The 16,881-nt window shown below is 46.2% G+C and overlaps 1 protein-coding gene and 1 long non-coding RNA gene across 2 annotated transcripts; one reads left to right on the top strand and one right to left on the bottom strand.

The window, feature by feature from the left end:
- Window positions 1-292: 292 nt before the first annotated feature.
- LOC309370600 lies at window positions 293-2,406 on the bottom strand. The gene is made up of 2 exons (XR_014168625.1): window positions 2,234-2,406; window positions 293-616 (listed from the first exon to the last, which is right to left on the bottom strand). It is a non-coding gene; the product is annotated as an uncharacterized lncRNA (long non-coding RNA).
- A 626-nt stretch (window positions 2,407-3,032) lies between these two features.
- PI4K2A (phosphatidylinositol 4-kinase type 2 alpha) lies at window positions 3,033-16,283 on the top strand. Its single transcript, XM_081912263.1, has 9 exons — window positions 3,033-3,587; window positions 11,401-11,601; window positions 12,347-12,478; window positions 12,564-12,717; window positions 13,876-13,937; window positions 14,799-14,898; window positions 15,127-15,260; window positions 15,447-15,506; window positions 15,623-16,283. Exons 1-9 carry the CDS (start codon window positions 3,144-3,146, stop codon window positions 15,782-15,784), a joined length of 1,449 nt encoding a protein of 482 aa, XP_081768389.1. The 5' UTR covers window positions 3,033-3,143; the 3' UTR covers window positions 15,785-16,283.
- Window positions 16,284-16,881: the final 598 nt, after the last annotated feature.

Here is a 16,881-nt window from a genome sequence, read left to right as displayed (position 1 = left end):
GGGAAAATGTGAAAAAGCGGATGCTACTTTGAAAAGAAAAAGACATTTCTGAAATCAGGGGTGTGTGTGTTGTTTGTGTATCATTTGTTTATTGTAAAGTAACAAAGAATGACATAATTTAAAATGTTTGTTTGGTGGGTTTTTTTTGCTATGTCACAATTTTATTTACTTGGAATGTGTCATCTCTAAATGTATGGTGCTACTTTCGCAGATCAGGTACTCTTGATCTGTCTATTCAAGTGGGAACTTAATAACCACTCCCACAGCAGACAATAAACCACAAATCTTAGTATTAAAACAAAGTAGAATTTTATTTCAGGCGTATATGTTTGAGGCAATTCCATAAAAGGGGATAGTAAAGCAGTCCAACAAAGTAATTTATATAGGTTAAGTGGATGAGATGTCCTATTTCAACCCTTGCCCTCTCTGTCCTACAAAATTTGTTTTCAATAGCATAAGAACTTAATGACAGCTGAGCTGAATCAGGCCATCTAGTCTTGCATCCTGTTCTCACAGCAGCCAACCAGATGCCTACACAAAGCTCACAAGCAGGACCTGAATGCAACAGCACTCTTGACGTAACCTTTCTTTTTTCTCTTCTTCCAAAAGGATTTGACTAAAAAAAAAAAGGTAAAAGATGCTGACATTGCTGGTGTGTTCCACCTTAGGTTGTGATATGACCTAGTTGTGGGTCACAACTCACCAGGTGGACTAAAGGAAACTTGCTATGATTGCTGGTACTGGAGGAGCCTGAGATCTGTTACTACTGGAAAACTTATTGCACAGGTCAGGCAAATATCATGGTGAGAGATCAAAGCAAGTCTTCAGCTTCCTATTGACCTGGAAATTCTAGGCTAGACTTAATAGTATAGGTAGTCAGACTGACAAGCTATGGGTCACTTCTGTCTGTACCACACAATCCAGGGATCAGCCAGTAGTGTAAGAATAAGCAAGGGGACCAATCTTCTGTCCCATTCATCTCAAATTCAATAAGTCACTTTGTTTTGCTCTCCACATAAATACTGCTTTTCCATGCTGGGTGTGTGAGACTTGGAATCATGGAATGCGTACTGCCCAGATTAGTTCTGTCTGTTTTTCTGTTCAGTGCATTATACCTACCATACTGGCCACAAAGGCTGAAAGGAATAAAATATAAAATGGATACAAAGTATTGGAATAACTGTTAGTTGAATAATTATTTGAAGCTGTTAAGCTTTCATATAGCTAAACCAACCTTGCTTGGTAAAAGAAAATACATTTCTTCCACTCTATAACTCCTTATTTTAGTTATACAACCAGACAAGGATAAGTGACACTACCCTATCCCCATGTGTTACTAAGTTTTTATGTCAAATATCTTAGATAATTAGAATGCAAAGGCTCTATCTTTTCACACTTTCTCCGAAGAACAGCTTGATACACCACCATTGTTGCTCTATTGTTCACACAAAGAGAAAAAGAGAGGGCGAGAGAGAGCAGTATACAGCCCATAACTGCATTGTTGTAATGTCAAATTAACACAGATTGTTGAGAAGTCAGCAGACTACATACTTATGCAAAGGCATGCAAACTGTACAAAGACCCTGCTTTTCTTTTTTAAAGACACAGCCATTCCATTTTCATGTTTAAACATCAGAAAAGCATTAAGAAGAACCTCCTGGATCAGGCCAATGGCCCACTTGGTTCACCATCATGTTCTCACAGTGGGCAACTAGTTGCCTATGGGAAGCCTGCAAGCAGGACCCGAGTGCAATGCAGTGTCCAGTAACTGGTATTGAGAAGCATACTGCCTTTGACAGTATAGGTAGTTTTTACCTCCCCAGATGGTGGTGGTTCAAATGGTGTTTGGCAGATGGTGATAGCCATTCTTTCCCAACATTTCAGAATGGCAGGTGTCATTGTTAAAATGATGCACTCTGCCATTCTCTCAATTTTGGAATATCTTAAAACAGGAAGGGCAGCAGAGGATTACAACAGTCAGGTGACCCAAGGGACCACTTCAAAGGGTCAGGACAAATTCTTAAAGCTGCTCCCGCCTTACAATTGGAGTTAGTCATTAGTCATTTGTCTATTTTACATCCGAATAAAGTGAGCTGGGTGAATTCACAGAGACCATGAATATACAGATGATGCAATACCATTTTTATGCATCCATTTAGCTTCCCATTGTGAAGATGGTTTGCTAGGTTTTAATGAGTTTTCACATAACTTGAAAGTACCCCTTTGTGGCTACCAGGACTTATAAATCTGTTTGTCCTCAAAGGCCATAAGATATCACTGGGTTTGTTTTTGTTTGTTTGTTTTGCTGCAAGTCAACACGACGAAGCTCCCAGGATCTGTGCAGTTCACCTGGGACTACTGGAGTGACAGGGTCGCTTATAGAGCATACAGTGGGACGTGCATTGTTTTCTCTATTGAAGGGACAGGTTACTAAGAGGCGTATACAGTACTGTAATGAGAGCACCCGATATGGCAAACCTTTCTCCGTGTGCTTTTTAAAAAAGTCACGGATTGAAATATACACGGATTGAAATATGGTGACAATGCAGTGAAAGGAGTCAACAGACCGCTAAGGGATGGTTAGTGCAGTGCACGTGGGCGTGTCTTTGCAATGGAGGAGTGGGACGGACGAGATCCTTTCACCACAATGAAAGGCGACCCTTACAAATGTTATGCGGTGTGCCATGTGGGCTGTGCTTGGGGAACCAGCGTCGATGACGGCAGACAGGAGCCTAAAGGAAAAGCACGGATCTGAAAGGCAAGGAGGAGTGGGAAGAGCGGCTCATCATCTCCACGCACACTCTCCATTCCGAACGCATGACTTAGCTATGCGGTGGGAGGGAGCGCGCGCGAGACACAATGAAGGGGCGGGGCCTCGCGAGCCACGGGGCGGGGCTTCCGCGAGCTGGGCGGGCCTAGCTCTGCGAATGGACGGCGGCTTCTTTAGTGGGCGAGGCTTCCGGGCGCCCTGTAAACAGGGGGCGTGATTGGCTGGTGCCGCTCTGGCGGAAACGGCGGTGGCCGCGGGGCCGGTGTCAGGTGATCCGAACTGAGCGGCGCTGAGTCGCAGAGCGCGGCGGTGCCCTGGTCTGTGCGCGCAAGTGCCCGGAGTTGCATCCGCGCCTCGCTCGGGCTCGGCCTCTATGGATGAGACGAGCCCCTTGGTGTCTCCGGAGCGCGGGCCGGCCGCAGGGTATGGGGTGCCCGGAGGGGCCGTGCGCTCCCCGCCCTGCCCCGCCGCCCCCAGCGCCCCCTCCGCGCCGCCGCCCTGCCCCTCGCCGCCCGGCTCTCCCGCAGGTGGCCGCGACCGGGAGCGCCAGCCCCTCCTGGATCGGGGCGCGGGCGCAGAGCGTGGGGCGCGCGGGGCGGTAGGGTCGGCCGGGGCGGCGCAGGTCCAGGCTCCAGTTGGGTTGGGGGCAGCGGCTGCCGCGGCCCGCGGGGAGCGGGAGCCCCGGAATGAATTCCCCGACGACCCAGAATTCGCCGAGGTGGTGCGGCAGTCGGAGCTGGCGAGCGAGCGCGGCATCTACCCGGAGCGCATCTACCAGGGCTCTAGCGGCAGCTATTTCGTCAAGGACCCGCAGGGGGTGAGAGGATTAGGGCTGGGGTGGGTGTGTGGAGACTATTCAGCCCAGGGTGTGGGGGAGCGAGGGGGTCTGGGTGGCCGAAAGGTGGTTACTTGATCTTGGCAAGTGGTCGCCCTGCCTTGTACTAAGATACCAGGGGCCGGGGAGTCTCAGCTGGGAACTCACTAGCTGGCCTTTGACTGACTTTACAAGGGTCATAATAATGTATGTGAAGCCCTCTGAACACTTGAAAGCGCTAAATGTGTTTAAGAATTAGTATCATGGGTAAGGTTAAGAAGATGATGGTAGGATCGTGTGTATGCCTTTGCCACATCCTTGACCAGTTTTCTTAAGTGTAGGGTGGTCTTTCTTTGTTCCAAGACACTCCTGCCTGCTAGTAAAGGTAAAGGGACCCCTGACCATTAGGTCCAGTCCTGACCGACTCTGGGGTTGCGACGCTCATCTTACTTAATTGGCCGAGGGAGCCCGCGTTTGTCCGCACACAGCTTTCCGGTCATGTGGACTAAGCATGACTAAGCTGCGAACCAGAGCAGCGCATGGAAACACTGTTTACTTTCCCGCTGGAGCAGTACCTATTTATCTACTTGCACTTTGACGTGCTTTCGAACTGCTAGGTTGGCAGGAGAAGGGCCCGAGCAACGGGAGCTCACCCCGTCACGGGGATTCGAACCGCCGACCTTCTGATCGGCAAGTCCTAGGCTCTGTGGTTTAACCCAAAGTGCCACCCGCGTCCCCCCTGCCTTCTAGTAGGTGCCCTCTAATCTCTATCTCCTTACCTTTCCTCATTTCTGCTGTTGCTTGCACTCTCTCTTTTCCCCTTCTCTGGAGTAGATGTGGCCAAAGGACAGTGCTCAGTAAAACCCATCAAGTACAGCTGATCTGTCAGCTGTGCCCTTCTCCCCTAGGAGGAACAGCCAAGTGTAGGCCTTATTCTTAAACAGAACCAGTTTTATTATTGTAAATATATTACAAACAGGTATGGTCTTGCTCTTTAGCATCTCACAGTTCCAATGTTTGTTTCATAGTGTTGCTGTCAGTGTAATACTATGGTTATTGGGAAATAATACAAAAAATAAAGCTAGAAGCTTTAGGCCTTCTTACCCAATGAGGAGGCACAGTACTGCTTGACATGTTGAGGTGTTTTGTTGTAATTGGGTAAAGTTATCTTGGACTTGGAGTGTATCGGTTGGCTGTTTCCAGAGGCCAGCATAGCCTTGTCCAGTTAAAGGCTTTAGTAGCTGGTATTCTGGTTTCAATTGCTGTCCTGGATTATTAGTTCTGTTCGGTTGTCTGGGTAGGGGAGGATACCCGTTTTTTGTTACCCATTCTTGGCATTTAGTTTGGCCTTATCTTCATAATGTGTTTCTTTAGTTGGATCTGTCTCTTTCTGATCTTGAATAAGGAGGCAGGTGGCCCAATTGCCCTAGGCGGTATTACTGGAGGCGGTATTACTGGCACAGGATTCTTCTTAGTAAGCTTCTAGAGCATGGGCAGGCATACTAAGGCCCGGGGGCTGGATCCGGCCCAATCGCCTTCTAAATCCGGCCCACAGATGGTACGGGAATCAGCATGTTTTTACATAAGTAGAATGTGTGCTTTTATTTTAAATGCATCTCTGGGTTATTTGTGGGGCATAGGAATTTGTTCATTCCCCCCCTCCAAAATATATAGTTTGGCCCCCCACAAGGTCTGAGGGAAAGTGGACCGGCCCCCTGCTGAAAAAGTTTGCTGACCCGTGCTAGAGTATACCATACAGTTCTTGTACTTGAGGGCATATGGATAGGAATTAGATTGACATAGATACTTTGGTAACAATAACTTTAGTGTGGCAAGGGGTGCCAACTTAAATAAAATATGGTGGGGGATGTAAGCTCTGCCCCACATAATTGATCACATGACAACACACACACACACACCATTTGAATGGCAATGCCCATCAACTTTGGGGAGCCCTGGCCCCTCAAATATTTTATTGGGGGGGCAAAGGTACCTTGGTCCCTAGGAGTTGGCTCCTATGAATGTGGTTGGACATTGTAAACTCTCTGCTGATTTCCCCAGTGTTCAGATGGGTTTGGAGCAGGGGTTATATGGTATTGTTTTGTTAGTGTGAGTGTGCAGTTTAACCAAAAGTTACTCAACTAATACTGCTTCCAGCTCGCAGCTCCGCTTTACAAGTGGCTCAAGAAACCTAGCTCATTTGAATATGACCCCATTAGAGGGAGAGCTGAACAAATTCACTTGAAGTTCTTGTGTGCTTGCTGATGCATCAGCTGTATGCTTGTAAGGCAGATAGTCCCTTTTGCAGAGAATGATGGTTGGTGTCTGGGAGCAGCTCATGGATGTAGTTGGGGGGGCAGGAAGGGGCTACTGCCCCCCATAAATAAAAAAATAAATAAAAAAAATAAAAAATACATAGTTAACTGAGGTTCTGCCTCCCCCCCCCCCCAATCCTAGCTATGCCCATGGAGCAGCTGATCAGCTTCCCTTCCTGATTGTGTGCTTCCTGAACTTTTTGACCTTTTGGATAAAACTGGCATTGAAATTTCTGTTCTTTAAGCTCATCTCTGCATTTTAAATATCTGTAGGAGCTGGCTGAGATATCAAGATGGTGCGGGTTTTATTTTGGGAGAAAAATTGAAAGAACTATACATGCCTAATTTGTGGAAGAATATTCAGACTGGCCTCTTTCAAATTTCAGGTTATGTACTCTACCCGTTGCCCTTTGCTATGAAGAATTCCAGGTCACCACTGCTAATATTTACCCAGTCTACTTTCTAATCTTTGAATACCATATGTTGCTTTGGGTATTCCCCCATTAGCAGACATCAATGACTGTTTATCTAGTGACTTAATTCTTCCCGTTTGAAACCCAGATTTGTCAAGAGGGTATAAAAAATTCTATAAAGAATGGTAGATCAACTGCTTTGTGCCTATTTTAGATGGCAAACTCCTTGAAACAAGATTTTCTTTCTTGTTGCACTATAAAATGGCATGCCTGCTGGTAGGAGTGCTATGTAAATAGTGAAATTAAGGGCACAATAATGGGTTTTTAATGTGTTAAACCTTCCATGCAGTAAACGTACTTGGGCTGTCCTGGGAAACACTGATATTCATGTCATTGGAAGTTTTTAAAAAGCAGATTGAGTCCTCTTATTCAGTTTGTTAATTCTAGTAATGGAGAGGTAAGATTGCCTGCAACTCATACCTCGTCTGAGGTCCTCATCAGCTGAGTTAGGTAGGTGTGGGTGTGTGAATGGTGTACGATGAAATCTGATCTTTTATTGTTTTGTATCAGACATTTCTGTTACTGCTGTTAACAGCATGTGTATTTTTTTAAAGCAATACTACTTTTGTTTTTTTCAAGCAGATTTGGGTAAGCAGGTATTGAATGAAAGCAAGATGTATGCATTCATGCTTGACCATGCCTTAAGAGAGGAGGTCTGGTAGATTCAATAGCATTACCCTTTTTAAGTTCTAGCCCATTATTTTCTTGTTTGCTCCACTCCCTTGCCTGCTTCTAGGAAGGGAAGACTGCTTCTATCATGGACTGAGTGAGATCCAGCTTCTGAGCCCTACTCCCTTGCCTTAAGATTTCCATGGGAGCTGCTGCTTGGTATGACACTTGATAAGAACATGAAAAAGGCAGGGAACATTGAATAATCATGGATATATACGGGCACCATATCATTTCTGTTCCTGTACTAGAATTGAGTGCGATTTTATTTTCCATAAGCCATCTTGAGAGCCCTTGAGACTATAAAGCAGGCTATAAGTATTGTAAATGAATAAATCTAAGCAGAGAATAATCCTGAGGCTTTGCTTTCTCCTCTGGCTTGCTATATCATTGTACTTACAAGGAATTGGGCATATCTGTCTTGTGTTGGGATCTGTGGGCTGAGTTTTCGAATAACTGATCCTACTATATAAATGGATTAGCATGAGCTGTGGTTCCGGTCAGCTGCAGTGTATTCTTCATGCCTATGTGAGGACTGACTGTGTGCATGGCCATGTGGCTCTCCTTGTGACCCGTCATAACTAACCAGATTAATTTAGCTTCCTCTTTCTGAGTTGCATGTGTTGATTGTATGAAAAGCATGACTTATTTGCTGGCCATGTCAGTTTTTGTTATAGTGATCCAGCTTCTTCTTCCTGTCTGGTTTGGGTTTTGGATTCACTTCTCTTTTAGCTGAGTTTGTGGGAGATTCCGCCGGGATGAGTCAGCCTGGTCTTTGTGCTGCTGCTCTAGGTGGATGGAAGGCAAATGGATCGATGCAGCGCTACTTCCTTCAGTTTTTGTTCATTAGAAAGGAGCCATTTCAGCCAGAGCTTTGTAGGGGAGACTATGGTTTCTGGGTTAGTTGCTGCCAATTAGACCTGACCTCTTTATATGTGTGTGCCGTTGGTAGATGGTTGGATATAACTGTTGTATGTGTGACTGGAGATACGCTGTTGACCCTGCCTTTCTGCTAACTGTGATGGCAACTCTTGTGTCCTCTCCACCCCATGGTTTAAAAAGTCATCTCTTGGTACATGGGTGGGAGAGAGAATTATCTAACATCTAGTATGGAACTGACCAGCTAGAAGACATGGCTTCCTCAGCAGTGCAGCTGCCTAGAGAGGGAAAGTGAGAGCAGCCAGCATACATGATAATCAGGGGTGTCAGGAATGAGGAATTTTGATTCTGGTAGATTGCCAGGGTTTCCCCACCCAGGTAAACAGACATGTTTAATGGCATCTTCCAAAGCATAGGCCTGGCCCAGCTCTATGTGGCATTGGAATATATAGTATCCAGGAGCCTGGCTGGCTTATTACATATTACAGCACAGTACATATTACAGCATAGTACAGCACAGTACGTACCCCGGAAATGATCTCTTTCAGCTTCTGCCTTCTGGAAGAAGGTATAGGGTTATAAAGGCCAGGACTAGCCGGCCTGAAAAACAGTTTCTACGCTAATGCAATTCTGGTTCTAAACGCAGCATAAGGGGTCTCTGTAGTATAGTGTCTTTTAAAATGGGGTTTTGGAGTTTTTAGGGGTTTTTGAATGTTTTATGTAGTTTTATGTAGTTTCGTGGTAGTTTTATGTAGTTTTTATGTAGTTTTATGTAGTTTTTATGTAGTTTCGTGGTAGTTTTATGTAGTTTTTATGTAGTTTTATGTAGTTTTTCAATTTCATTGTTCCGCAAGGGACAATGACAATAAAGATATCGTATCAACATTTTTTTTCTGGTTTCTATGCCAGCCACAATGCTCCCATTCTTTTTAACTCTTAGCTCCCCTTTACTAAGAGCCTTGAATATATTTGGTATATCTAGAATTGTGTGCTGAAGCTCCAACTTTCTGTTACTATACAATCCAGAACTTAGGGAAAAAACATGCCAATTTTGCTTTTGCGTTGGATGTGTTTCGTGTGCACATCTCTCCTTTTTTTGGTCACAAATTGGAAGATTCTGATGGCAGAGCTGTATGAGTGAAAAAGCCGTGGGTGGGAGGGAGCTGCTGACGGAAGGAACCCTACTCCTTGTATTTGATTTTCAAACTTTTAGTAGAAATACCCATTGTATCTTCAGAGGCTTCACCTGCAGTCGTGAGGCCTAGTATGTTCTGTTAAAAAACAAATGCTCATAAATTGTTTTCATGAAGCATCTTCTGTGGAAGGTAGCCTCCTATGTTGAATTATGTCGTGCAGTTTCAGCTACCCAGAATCCAGGACCGGCTGTTGGTGCATTCGTGGAATAGGCCAGGCTATAGTGTAGGCAGTAAATGGCCTGGTGCTTGTAAGTAATAAGTAATCAACTAGTGCCCCATCTAGTGGTTGCACGCATGCATCTGCTCCTTCCTTAAATCAGTGCCCTAGGCTGGAACTAGACACATCAAAGAAACGTTTCACGCATTGCAAACTTTGTATGAGAAATCGGGTTAGCAAAAATGAAATTCCACAGCGCCATCTGGTGTCACAGTGTTAGAATGCATAAACAAAGCATAAGTGTTTTTTCTTTGCCGAAGCCAAGTGCCCAGCTCTTTCTAGCTGAGTCCCCAGAAGCTGTTCCAGAGTTCTCAGTGTGGACCTTTCCTAAGCTGTGTGCCTGTCGCTTTGGTAACCTTGTATGGGATGCTAGTATTGTTGTTGGTGTGGGGACAGAGAAGGGGGGTGGAGAACCTGTAGCCCTCCAGTGGCTGCTTGACTACAGATTTTCATATTATTGGCCATGCCAACTGGGGCTGATGGATGTTGTAGTCCAACATCTTAGAGGGCCACAGATTCTTTATCTGTGGAGCACAGTCTACCAGGCTTACAAAGTATCAGGAGGGGCGGAAAGAGTCTTTGGCAACACGTGGCACTCTGTACACTTTATTTCCTTTCCGGAGTTCCCCAGGATCTTTGTCTCCTGACTGAGCGTCATCCTGAGATGAGAAGCAGCAGCTGCTTGACTTGTCTGCATCTCACTGTTGTAAAAAATGGCGTGGCAATCTTTCTCTGAGGCCCATGGGTGGGAATCTATAGAGAACCCAAAAGGACTTGTGGTAGGAAAGGCTGGATATTTGTGCCACAGTAACTTCTCTGTGCGCTCCCTAGCTAAAGAGAGCACTGACAATGAGGTTGAGTGGGCTTAGAAGGTGTGTGTGGGGGGAGGGAGAGTAAGTTTTAGAAGGGAACCAGAACTCAAAAGGTTTGAAACATTGCTTTACGGTGGAAGGCCCCATTCCCCCGCTGCCAATGCAGCACCTAATTGTAGCTCTCAGCATGCAATTTAAAGCACTGGGACTATGTGGACAGGGAAGTGAAACCTCCTAGTAAATTTCCCAACTAGAGATGCCATAAACTTTGTTATACCTACCTAACCAGTGAGGTGTAGCCAATCAGTCCCAGGAGGTGGAACTGATCAGTCTGCTTATTTAGGTCTTTGTGCACCTGGATTATAGAATCAGAGAACTGTAGAGTTGGAAGGGACCCCAAGGATCATCTAGTCCAACCCCCTTGCAATGCAGGAATCTTAGCTAAAGTGTCTATGACAGATGGCCATCCAACCTCTGCTTAAAAACCTCCAAAGAAGGAGAGCCTGCCACCTCTCATGGAAATCTGTTCCACTGTTGAACAACTCTTACTGTCAGAAGATTCTTCCTGAGGTTTAGTCAGAATCTCCTGACTTGTAACTTGAATTCATTAGTTCGAATTCTAGCCTCTGGAGCAGGCAAAAACAAGGTTCCTCCATCTTCCATGTGGCAGCCCTTTAGATATTGGAAGATGGCTATCATATGTCCTCTCAGTCTCCTCTTTTCCAGGCTAAAGAGATTACCGGTAACTTTAGCAGTTTTTAATTTTGGAATTATTTGATTAAGACAGGGTAGCGAACCTGTAGCCTTCCATATGTTGTTGGACTCCAACTCCCATCATTCCTGATCACTGGCCATGCTGGCTGAGGCTGATAGGAGCTGGGTCCAACAACCCCTGGAGGGTCACAGATTTCCCCACTGCAGTTAAGAACTGTTGTCCTAGGTAATATGTTTGTTCAGAGAATGCACACTCAGCTTGGCTGCCTGAACTCCTGGGAGTGAAAAATGAGAACTATTGGTTGAAGGTCTGCTCTTGAAAAGTAGGGCACCAGGTCCCTTTGTGATGGATGTGTATGTTTTAACTGGAAGCATTCTTGTAAATGTGCAGCTCTTAGCAAAGAAGACCTCTAACCCCTTCTCTTTCTACAATATTGATCTGTTTGGCAAGAGCCTGGTACTTTGCCATATGTTGTGGGGGTTGGCTGCCCTTGCCTTGCCCAGCTTGAATTAACCAACTTCCCATTTTTGTCCATCTCAGAAAATCATCGGCGTATTCAAACCCAAGAATGAGGAACCTTATGGGCAGCTGAACCCTAAGTGGACAAAGTGGCTGCAGAAACTGTGCTGCCCCTGTTGTTTCGGAAGGGACTGCCTTGTTCTTAACCAGGGATACTTATCTGAGGCTGGTGCTAGCCTTGTTGACCAGAAGCTGGAACTGAACATTGTTCCCCGCACAAAGGTGAGCCTGGGACAGAGGAGGAAGCAGACTGCAGGATTTAATAGTGGATAGGATGCCTGGATATAGACCTCTGTGTTTCTGTGTGGGATCCCCAGTGCCTACTTCCTCAATAATAAAATCCTGCCTTTCATCCAGCCCCCACTTCTGCCTCTTAATAGTTTGTTCCTATATATCTATTGATATTTCTCACTCCTAGCCCAGTGAGGACTTCTGGCTTTGGATTAGAAGCAGGGAGAACAGCAATTGAGGGAAGAAGCAACTGGGAGTAGTCCCAGAATTATTATATTCCATTCATTCATTCTTTAAAAAAAATGCCCTTTGCCAAGTGTGGTGAGTTGCTGGTTTTTGCATTAATTAGGTTATTTGGTTACTGCATTCTTGAGTTTGATCTCCATATTTGAGTTTTGGGATAGGAACTACATGTAGAAGTAGTTAGAAGAACCTGACTACAGATGAAGAAAAGTTGTAACCATAAGCATGGAATGTTTATATCACTTTTAAAGTACTATATACTTTTATTTACTTTTTAACAAAGCTGCTAGAAGGTATAGGGTTTTACTCTCCCCACCCCATTGTAATTTTTCAGGTCAATAAATTATGCTCACAATTTGAGGTGCGTAGATTTTGTTTTTAATAAAGTAGGCAGATCTGTATATGCCTAGATTTTTACCATGTTCTGTAAATAGCAGAGTGTGGCATTTATGGATTATGCTTTTTAAAAGTCATCTCTTTTCCATGTCCACAGGTGGTGTACTTGGCCAGTGAAACATTTAACTACAGCGCCATTGACCGAGTGAAGTCCCGGGGCAAACGCCTGGCCCTGGAGAAAGTGCCAAAAGTGGGGCAGAGGTTTCACCGAATTGGGCTTCCTCCAAAGGTAGGGGAGGTTTAAGGTGCCCAGAAATGTTTTGTGCCACTGAGCCAGGCTTTCTTCCCTTAACCCACCTGCCTCTTGCTCTCAGGTGGGCTCCTTCCAGCTCTTTGTGGAAGGCTACAAGGATGCAGATTACTGGCTACGGCGCTTTGAGGCTGAGCCCCTCCCAGAGAATACGAACCGCCAATTGCTGCTGCAGTTTGAGAGGCTGGTGGTGCTGGACTACATCATTCGCAATACAGGTAGGTTCTGTGTCAGCTCTTGGCCCATAGGGTGGGAGCACTGCCGACTGAGGAATCTGATGGGAGAGATATTACTTGTTGGAAAGCCTTGTGAAGAGGGATGTATATTTTGCTCTGCTATTCTGAATGTAGCCCTTGCTCAATGCACATATTCCCTGGTATGCTACTTCCGAAACTCCTTGGCCCTCTGATGTCCCACAACGTTGTCTATAGGTACGATCGTAAGAAAATGAAATGACAATCATTCTCCAATTTGTTTTTGAAGAGGTATGCAACATGATACAGTCCTGGAGATCTCATCAATTACTATTTATAGTAATTGGGGGAAAATTCCTTGTTTTCTACACAGTGCTTCTGTGTTCTGCACACATATACTTGCACATGTTTACATTCATGTTTCAATAATTTATATTCTATTGTCATTTGGGTTCCTGTGACCTTGTCTCCTTGTCAATTATATTTGGGGACTTCCTCCTGTATTTGAGGGGAATAATAGGTAACTGCCTTTTACTAAGTCAGATGGTTGGTTCACTTTAACTCAGTATTCTCTACATTGATTGTTCAAAAGCCTTTTCCGGCCCTATCTGTAGATGTCAGGGACTGAGCCTGGAAATTCCTACATATGGAGCATGTGCTCTTCCACTAACCTAAAGCCCTGCATAGCTGTGTGCTGGTGCTCCTTGGCTCTTGAGGCAAACCATTGTGTCAAAGACGTGATGGATAGCCTGCAAGTGATTTATGCAGAGTTCCAACCTGGAGCCCTGCTGTAGCCATAGGTAGTCTTATGGTCCTAAAATCCTCGTAGAGTTGGGATACTCTTACCTGAAGGCTGAGCATCTTCCCAAGCTTAGGATGCAGGCTCTGCAGCTTCCACTTCCCCTGAAGGAAGGATAGTAGGGGATTGCCTTGCTGTTTTGCATGGGAAATTCTTCTGTGGCTTGACAAACCATGAGCAGTAATGACCAGGCTGGAATAAGGTTGCCTTCTCCAAATAATAGGGGACGAACGACTGAAAGATTGTAAGCTGCCAGATTACACAGTTTGATGATGTGTCTTACTTCTTCTCCCCCCACCGCCACTTTTTAATACTACAATGTGCATCTTGCTATCTGTGGTGAGATTTCTCTGTCTTATCAATGTGTTTTCCTTTTTCCACAGACCGGGGAAATGACAACTGGCTTATCAAGTATGACTGTCCTCTGGACAGCACAAGCGTGCGGGTGAGTAGGGTCCATGCTGCTCTGATGGTTCCACTTGGGGATCTATCTTGTGTTCTACAGCAGCAGGCAGTATGGGACTAGAAGGAATTGGTATGCAGCGTTGAGGAAGGGCCAAATTTAAGGGAATGTCTCTAATCAGGTGCCGTAACTGCTGAACACATCTTAGGCACAGGTAGACTAGCTGACAACTTGCTGCTTGTGGAGTGACAGCCCTTAGTTCTGAGTGATATCAAAAGTTGGTCTTCAGTGTATAGCCTGGCACCAAGACATGGGAGAGTCCAGAAGTTGCTGAGCCCTTTCCAGTGAGTGCCAGAAAAGAGAAAGCTGGCATCATGGCTCTAGCAAGCTTGCAGAGGAGCAAAATGGGGAGGGAGAAGGTAGTGTCAAAGGAATGCTAGACTCACTTTGCCCATTAGCAATGCTTGGACTCCCTTTGGGCCTTGGGGGGGGGAAGGGGGGCAGAGAGGATTTGAGGTAGGGCTTGGTCAGAACTTTTGGTAGTATAAGCAGTGCCCATTGTGTTGCTTTTGCGGTGCTGAAAACGAGGACAAAGCGGAGCTGCAGAATGGAAGAGACAAATGGCTTCAAAAATTAGTTTGGGAAGGTAAAAAGGGGATTAAGTGGATGCACGGGGTGGGAAGGGGAATCTGTAGAGCGTTAATGTGGGAAGAGAAGTGGAGTTGCGGTTGGTAAACAGTGAGCAGTGGGGCAGAGCACCCCGTGTGTGTGTGTGTGTGTGTGTACGAACATTTTAGATATTGTTTTACTCTTGTTCTTATATTTGGTTTTAAACATTTTCCTGTAAAAAGTAACAAATACAACAGTACCCTTTTCTGGTTCAACATTCTTCCCTCTCTGTAGGACTCAGAATGGGTAGTGGTGAAGGAGCCTATAATTAAACTGGCTGCCATTGACAATGGCCTGGCTTTCCCTCTCAAGCATCCAGATTCTTGGAGAGCATGTAAGTAGTCCCAAGCCCTAGAACCCAAGCAGATTCCCAGTAAGCAAGTGTTTCTGGCTGGTCCAGGGTGCTCTTTAAGGGCTGACTGCCTTGTGTTTCCATGTGGAGTCCAGGATGTTCAGGGTCTCCAGTGCTAGGATTGAGTCATCTTCAGTGTCCTTTATGGGATGTTGCCCTCGTAACAAGCCTGTTAACATTTGCTTTTTGTCTCACCCCACCTCTCCAAAGACCCTTTCTACTGGGCATGGCTGCCCCAGGCCAAGGTGCCCTTTTCCCAGGAGATCAAGGATCTGATACTGCCAAAGATTTCAGACCCTAATTTTATCAAGGATTTAGAAGAAGACCTCTATGAACTCTTCAAGGTAACCACAGGCACCAGGGCAAGTACACCTGTGATTCTATTCATTCTGCTCATGAGCAAATAATTTGTGTGGATGCTGTGGGAGGGTTACTGCACCTATTCCTCTCCATAAGAACAGAAGACAAGAGATTTGTACGCAGCACCCACCCTTATCGTGTCTGTCTATCTGTTGCTGTCTCTTTTGTAGAAAGATCCAGGCTTTGACAGGGGCCAGTTCCACAAGCAGATTGCCGTCATGCGTGGCCAGGTATGCTCCTTGCTCCCCTTGGAGGAATGGGATCTCCTGGGCTGTCTTTGCCTCCCTTTACAATTGGGTTCCTGCTGACTCCGGGCACTCAAGTTTCCCCCCTCTTCTCTTCCTAGATCCTGAATTTGACCCAGGCCTTGAAAGATGGAAAGAGCCCCCTTCACCTGGTCCAGATGCCCCCTGTAATTGTAGAGACAGCTCGCTCCCACCAGCGCTCTGCCAGTGAGTCGTACACGCAAAGCTTCCAGAGCCGCAAGCCCTTCTTTTCCTGGTGGTAGCAGAGGTCTCTGCGACTCATCGAGGAACCCGAGTTATCACTTGACAGCGGGCAGCCAATCCTCCAGACTGAGGCCGCTGTGCTGCTGCCAGTGGGAGATGTAAGCAGGCGCTACCAGTCAGCCTCAACTCTGCACATTCCCAGCAGGAAGGGAGGCCCTTCCTTAGACCTGACTGCTCCCCCCCCTCTTGCTGCGGGCTGGAAATGCCCGTCCGCTCCCCAGCCTGAGCATGGCAGCATCTCCCAGCAGGTGCCTGCATGCAGCATCCTTTGGTTTCAAGCCGTCCCTCTAATGTCCACCTGGGTGGAGAACACCCCAGGGTCTTCTGCCTGGGAAGGCTGGCGATGAAGGGGGATGATCTGAGTTGGATAGAGGTGCTCCTGCTGTGTGCAACTCCCAGCCTTGATATTCCTCCCTCCTTCCCTGCACCCTGTTTTATCCTGCAGCGGAGGGGGAGGACCCTGCTCCACTAGGCTTGCTCTGTTATCCGTGGTCCTACAGAGTCATGTCTTGGGGCCATCCATAAGGAGCACAGCTGCTACCGACTGCTCCTGGGAGGATGCAAGTTGGGATAGAGAGGAAAGAAGAACTTAAGGGTCGGACTAGAGTCTGTTGGTGCAGCTTTTGTCTGCCTGGGGTAATATTAGCAGGTAGGTCCTGCAAGAGTATAACTGCTGTGCTTCCTTCCCTTCTGCAAGGGAGTAAATGCCTCAAATAGTAGATTTTAACATTGGTTTTAAATAATTGAACCCAAGTGAACACACTTGTTCTCCATGTAGTGCCGGAGCAACTGAGAGGATGACTATATCCTAGCACTGTTAGCCTTGGGCTAGTATTTCACACCCATCTAGTCTGATCCCTAGAGGAAGTAATAGCTGTGCCTCTTCTCTGCCCATGCTGGGGTGAGCGGGAGGCAGAAAAGAGGCCACTGCCAGAGGAAGAATCTTCCCTTGGGCTGCATTTGGGCATTGACAATCGGGAGGGGGGAGGAGGTTCTCTGGGTGGGGTTGCCTGCTGCCATGGGGGAAATGTCCTCACTGTATCCTCATAAGGGGAAGCACTCACATTAGGATCACTACCATACCGAGTCCCTTTAC

The sequence above is a fragment of the Podarcis melisellensis genome (genome assembly GCF_964234715.1).
Source record: "Podarcis melisellensis genome assembly, chromosome: 5".
Lineage (NCBI taxonomy): Eukaryota > Metazoa > Chordata > Lepidosauria > Squamata > Lacertidae > Podarcis > Podarcis melisellensis.
This window is presented reverse-complemented; position numbering and strand designations above follow the sequence as displayed.